The following is a 6,621-nucleotide window of genomic DNA, read 5'->3' as shown; positions in this document are numbered from 1 at the left end:
GAAAGAACATTGAATTTTGTCAAACACTTCATTTTATTGTGAAGGTGTAATGTACAGAGGGGTACAGTTACATAAGTAAGGTAATAAGTCCATTTCTTGTCAAACTTGTTACCCCTTCCCTCATTTTTCTCCTACTTTCCTTCCCCCACTCCCCAGTTACACAGATCATTTCCAACATACTGTCTTGTGTATATCGCTGTTGCCTTGGCTCTCCCATTGTCCTTTGTCTCACCATTATATTGTTCCCCTTCCTTTCAGTAATTCAAATAAACATATATAGTACAGGGTATCAAAATCAAATAAACTGACAATGGGATATACCATAGGGGGAAGAACATACAAAAGAAACAAAAAACCACATGGTACATTAAAAACAACAACAAAGAAAATCTCTTGTGTCCGTGTCTTGGAGTTTGTTTCACTTAGCATCATCTTATATGGTCATATGTACATAGCTATTGAGTTTTTCTGTATCTGAGATGACCATATTTTTCTACTTTATTCTGTTTATATATTTCTATTTAAGATACTTACTGATCTGTTTATGTTTACACATCCTTTCATACCAAGGATGAAACCATCTTGATCAGTGAGTGGTTTTTGTTCTTTTTTAATGTACTGAATTCATTTAGAAAGTATTTTATTGAGACCTTTTGGATATTTAACTTAATCATGATTCTTATACATATTATGTAATACATATTTTCTATAATTATTAAGCTTTACTGTGCTCTGTCGACTTAAAAATAAATATTGCAAAATCCTTCTGTTTTAAACACATAATACATTGGTTTTATATTGGTGTTTATATTTTTGGTGATCTGCAATTATTCTTTAATTTCCTTTTAAGGAGATGCCTACATAGAAGAGTGATAGCAGCTGTTCTACATGTTTCAGTGCTGAACTACTTCCTCAGGTATCCTGGCTCTGGAAATTGCTATGGGAGATTGGATGACTGTTACAGATCCAGGTCTGCCTGCAGGTAAACTGAGTCTAGAATAAGTGGAAACCTGTAAAGGTGACCTTCTTTAAATAAAATGAAATAGTTACTGCAGATATTGAAGATGTTCCCAGTGAGAAAGATAGATGCCTATAAAATTCCTATGTTCATCCACAGAGTTATCATAGAAAGCTAGGAATATGCCATATTTATGGCAGTTCAGTGCTTTTTAGATATATACTAATTATCTTTTTAGGAAAATTTTATGTTCTTGAAATATGTTCACTGGCAACTGCAGTGTGTTTCTTTTTCTTTTTCCTCAGTAAGGCAAAGTTTATTTCTAATATTTTTCTTTAACTTTTTGAGTTGCAAAATCTTTGAGTGGCATAGAAAATATGCTATTTCCATTATTTTTATAACCCTAAACTAATGGAAGTTAAGGTATATTGTCATCAAGAACATATTGATAGCCAGGCGCTGGTGGCTAATCCCTGTAATCCTAGCTACTAAGGAGGCTGAGATCTGAGGATCAAAGCCAGCTGGGACAGGAAAGTCTGTGAGACTCTTATCTCCAATCAACCACTCAGAAAATAAGAAGTGTTGCTATGGCTCAAGTGGTAAAGTGCTAGCATTGAGCTGAAGAGCTGAGGGACAGCGCCCAGGCCCAGAGTTCAAGCCCTACAACTGACCAAAAAAAAAAAAAAAAAGAACATACTGATTAGAACCATGCCTACTAGGTACACCACTTTAAATTTCTTTTTGGGAAAAAAAGTATGTAGGTTTCATATAAAAATGGCTTTGTCTTAATTTGGAAATACTTTAAAATACAACTGTATATGTACATATATAGTTGTAACTAAAAAATTTGGGTAGTGAAGATTATGAGCTTTATGTGGATTTTAATAAGTCACTTATATGAATTCTTTTTATTTTTTCAGAAAGCAAAACTGTCTCTCAATATACCTCAGAAAAAAAGATGTCTCCATCAAGTTTATACTCGCAACAAGTGCTCTGCTCTTCAATACCGTTATCAAAAAACGTGCACAGTTTTTTCAGTGCCTTCTGCACAGAAGAAAATATTGAGCAAAGTATTTCATATCTTGATCAGGTAACATGTTTTTGAAAAGAAACATGTTATATAATAAAAACTATTAAAGGTATAAGAAAAAAATGTCAAGTACAGTCTAATACAAGATAACTATTCTGTTGTAAGCAGCTGGGCCCCCTTATTATCTCAAGCCCTTATGCCAGTTCTGTTCATAGATGACTGGAGAGCAGAGTTCAGAATAATCATAGTTTTTAAATTTTTTTTGTTTTTTATAATATTTAGTATTTTCTCAATGATCTGGGAATAGTTTTCTATTTCAGAAAAGATTCAGTAAGTTATCTTGTAACTGGCCTTTAAAAACTTGGCTTTCATGGACAAATAAACATTTTACAATGTTTTGAAATATACATTGTAAAATGGCTCTATTGAGATAATTAATAGGCATGTTTCAAACTTAGCAAGAATCCTTCATATCTGGTCTCAGTGATTTCCAATAATAAAGTACATTGCTATTAGTTGTACAATATCATACAAAGTACAATTGCTTTGTTACTGAAGTACATTACTAGGTTATGTAATAGATCTTGTTCTTCCTATTTAACTGAAATTTTATAGCGTTTGCCAGCGTCTGCCTAAGAAAACATTTTCTCCTTCTAGGAACTGACTACTTTTGGCTTCCCTTCATTATATGAAGAACCCAAAAGTAAAGAGAAAAAGAGAGAATTAAATATAGTTGCTGTTTTAAATTGTATGAATGAGCTACTTGTACTTCAGCGGAAGAATCTTTTAGCTCAGGAAAATGTGGAAACACAGAATCTGAAACTGGGAAGTGATATGGACCATCTACAGAACTGCTATGCAAAACTTAAGGTAAAATTGCATATAATCTTTAGTTTTGTTTTGTTTTGGTTATTTGTCCTGGGGCTGGGCTTGGTCACTGTCCCTGAGCTCAAGTCTAGCACTCTACCACTTTGAGCCACAGCTCCACTTCCTGTTTTGTGGCGGTTAACTGGAGAGCATTCACCTTGAACTGAAAAACTCAGGGGCAGCATCCAGGCCCAGAGTTTAAGGCCCCCACCACCCAAAGAAAAAGAGTCTCACAGACTTTCCTGTCCCCCGCTGGCTTCAAAGCACCATCTCAGATCTCAGCCTCCTGAGTAGCTAGAGTTACAGGCATGAGCCACTGACACCTGGCTATAATCTGTATTTTAATGTCATTATTATAACATTCAGAGCTAGAGATTTTATTGACTATCAGACAGGTATTAGGGTTTTTTTTTTAAGTTTTCAGACTTACTTTAAACATTAAAATGAGCTTAAAATAATTTGTGCAAATCAGCTGTATTGCTTCCTAATATCTTTATTGAAAGCACTGATTTTATTAACTTTTTTAATATGTATTTTTTATTGTAAAGATATTATACAGAGAGGTTACAGTTACATGAGAAAGGTAATGAGTCCATTTCCTTTTTTTGGGGGGGGGGTCCGGTTGTGGGGCCTGAACTCTGGGCCTGGGTGCTGTCCCTCAGCTCTTCAGCTCAAGGCTAGCACTCTACCACTTGTCACAGCGCCACTTCCGGCTTTTTTCTTTTTGCTATGTGGTGCTGAGGAATCGAACCCAGGGCCTCAGCATGCAAGGCAAGCGCTCTACCACTGAGCCACCTTCCCAGCCCAGTGAGTCCATTTCCTATCGAGCATTGTAACCCCCTCTTTTGTTTTTCCTACCATCCCTTTCCTCCCCACCTTCCTGACTCCTTCCCACCCCCCACCTCACCCCCCAAAGTTGTAAAGTTTGCTTTCCACATAGTGTCTTGTAAATCTTGTTGTTACAATTCGTCATCCTGTATCATTATCTCAGCATTTTGTTATTTCTCTTCCCCTCCCCAAATTAGAAAAATGTGTATATAATATGTAGGACACTGGAATCAAATAATGACAATAGGGGTTACATGGGGGAAGAACATAACAAAGAAACAAAAAAAATCACTTAGTACATTATAAGTACATTAACAAGAACAGCAAGAAAGATAAAATCTCTTGTGTCCCTGCCTTGGGGTTTATTTCACTTAGCATCATCTTATCTGGTCATATGTACATAGCTTTTGACCTCTTCTGCTTGTCCTAGACATATACTAGTTATTGCAGATAAGGGAAACCATGGGACCTATGTTTCTTTGGGTCTGGCTTACTTCGCTTAATATAATTTTTTACTAGTTTTTCTATTTCCTAATTGTTTAGTGACTTGCTGAATCTACAGAGTATTAGATTTAGGAAATATTTATGTTCTGAGAGAAATAAAATAAGGATTTTCACTCTGCATCTAATCTCCATATATTCTTAATCAAAATATTTTTGGAGTGCATGTGCAAAAGGAGCCAAAGGTCAATAATGAAAACAAATCAGAGAACCAGGAGAAGTTTTGAGGGATGTAGAAAAGACCATAGAAGAATTATTTAGTTAACTTTTCTTTGAAAAGAGGAAACTTTCCACAGAGCTACTGTTTGAAAATTAGAATATTCTATAAAATGGCATGTTGCACAGTTGCTATTTATGTGAATTCTGATTTAGCGTGTCACTGCCTAGTGCTGTGTTATGCTATTTTCTTAGCTCACACATGGTGCTAATGATATATGTCTCTTTAATATTTTAGAATTTTGTATGTCCTATTTGTGGGATAGCTCATCCAACTATGTGTCTTGGATGATGTGATAACCTGTGGTAGGCTGATCAGGGTAGTCAGTATCCAGTAAGCTTATATAAATGCCTGTGAGTTGTAAATACATACTAATCTAGATAGAGTCACTGGTGGCAGATCTTATTATGGATTAGCGTTAAATATGTTCCATATATGTAAGCCCCAGAAGATAGTATGGCCATGTGCCTTATAGGTTACTATTAAACAGTCATATAGTGATGTTTGTAATCTTGAGTTGTTAAAGCTTTCCTTTAAGAACTGGTCATGTATTAAGACTACCCAGAATGTTATCCAGGATACAGTTTTTTTTGGTGGGGGGTGGGTGGCGGTCCTATGGTTTGAACTCTGGGTCTGGGCACCATCCCTGAGCTTCTTTTGGTCAAGGCTAGCTAGTGGTCTACAACTTGAGCCCACAGCACCACCTCCAGCTTTTTCTGAGTAGTTTATTGGAGATAAGAGTCTCACAAACTTTCCTTATGGGCTGGTTTCAAACTTTGATCCTCAGATCTCAGCCTCCTGAGTAGTTAGGATTACAGGCATGAGCCACTAGTTCCCCCCCCCAGATTCCTTCTAATTAGGGATTTCTTTGATAAAATTCTGGGCCAGAATCTTATGTTAGTTAAGCTGTAGTCTGTAAAATGGAGAAAGTTGTTGATTTATCCTCAAAACTTATTTTCTATTTCTTTCTCTCTCTTTCTTTCCCTCCCCTTTTCCCTCCTCTTTCTCCCTCCCTCCTTGTCTCTGTTTCTGTCTCTGTCTTTATTTCTTATTTCTCTCTCTTTCTCTCTCTCCCTCTCCCTCCTTTTTTCCTTCTTCGCATATTGAGGATTGAACTTCATGTATGCAAGGCAGCTGCTGTACCACCTGATCTAAACTCCCAGCACTTCTGTTTTTATTGTTTTTGAGACAATGTCTGAAACCTACCTTTGCCCAGGCTGTTTTCAAGCTCTTGATCCTCCTTTCTCTTTCTCCCCCCCCCTCCCAGAATAGCTGGGATTATAAGGAAACATTACCACTTGTAGCTCTATGCTGGATATTTCAAAATCTAATATTTGATATATCTACCTGGTATGCAATTTTTATTGAATTATCTATGTGCTAAGTATTGAGTTTCAAAGACAAAACCCCAATCCCTACTCATGAGGAATTTGTAGTCTTTAGTACAATGAGGCATGTGGGGCCATAATAATTTGCTTCATTAATTATTCTTGGTATAGTAGATAACTAGTTTCATAGATCAATCTTGAGCTGAGATTTATATGAGTGGGGATTTGCTAGCATCTGATACCAATATTCCATACAGAGCATGTAACTTGTATAATATCATGAAGGTTTGAATGAATGGTAATTGTACATTCAGTGAACTGTAAGTAGTTTTGAAAGGAAGGCCTGGAATGTGTAAAGAATGAAGAGTAAGAGATGAGGCTGGACTCTGGGATCCAGGCAGTCTAAAAGATGTGGTACAGAAAAGAGTAGGCAATGAAGAAGATATATGTAAATATTTTAATTTTAGGGTGGATAAATTGTTGGGAGAATGCAGATTCCTGCATGAGATGGAGAGAAAGAAACTCAGAAAGCCTGCTGACCAGGACAATGTTTTCAAAGTTTCACAGACGCTTTGGGGCTTGAACTAAGAGGGTAGTGTTTCTGCCCTGCTGCCATGCTTGGTTCTTTCCCAAAGTCAGAGAATGATGGCATTGCTGTAGCTGAGATTTTCAAAAGTGTGTTGTCAGAAGTAAGAGTTCTAAAGTGAAAAAATGTTAATGTCCAGTAGCAACATCATGGAATATGTTGGGTCTTTCAAGAGAATCATTTAAAGCTGTTTTCTGTATACAGACTTTTGTATATAAAAGCAATTAATTTTGGTAGTTTAATTTAAATAAAGTTTATAATTTCAGTTTGAACAACATTATAAAATATTTGCTCTGAAAAAATTGG

At 36.2% G+C, this 6,621-nt stretch overlaps 1 protein-coding gene across 3 annotated transcripts in view; it reads left to right on the top strand.

Moving 5' to 3' along the window:
* The first annotated feature begins 849 nt into the window (after positions 1 to 849).
* Positions 850 to 6,621, top strand: part of Ssx2ip (synovial sarcoma, X breakpoint 2 interacting protein) — a 30,982-nt gene continuing 25,210 nt past the window's right edge. The window contains exons 1-3 of one of the 3 annotated variants that reach the window (XM_013018336.1): positions 850 to 916; positions 1,879 to 2,048; positions 2,646 to 2,858. In XM_013018336.1, the coding sequence (XP_012873790.1) occupies positions 1,917 to 2,048; positions 2,646 to 2,858 (345 nt within the window). In that variant the 5' untranslated portion in view covers positions 850 to 916; positions 1,879 to 1,916. Of the gene's footprint in view, positions 983 to 1,878; positions 2,049 to 2,645; positions 2,859 to 6,621 lie in introns of all 3 variants that reach the window. The other 2 variants (XM_013018334.1, XM_013018335.1) reach the window with 2 other exon arrangements.

The sequence above is a fragment of the Dipodomys ordii genome, unplaced genomic scaffold (genome assembly GCF_000151885.1).
Source record: "Dipodomys ordii isolate 6190 unplaced genomic scaffold, Dord_2.0 Scaffold39, whole genome shotgun sequence".
Taxonomy (NCBI): Eukaryota; Metazoa; Chordata; class Mammalia; order Rodentia; family Heteromyidae; genus Dipodomys; species Dipodomys ordii.
Note: the sequence above shows the minus strand (reverse complement) of the source record. Positions and strands in the feature narration are given on the sequence as shown.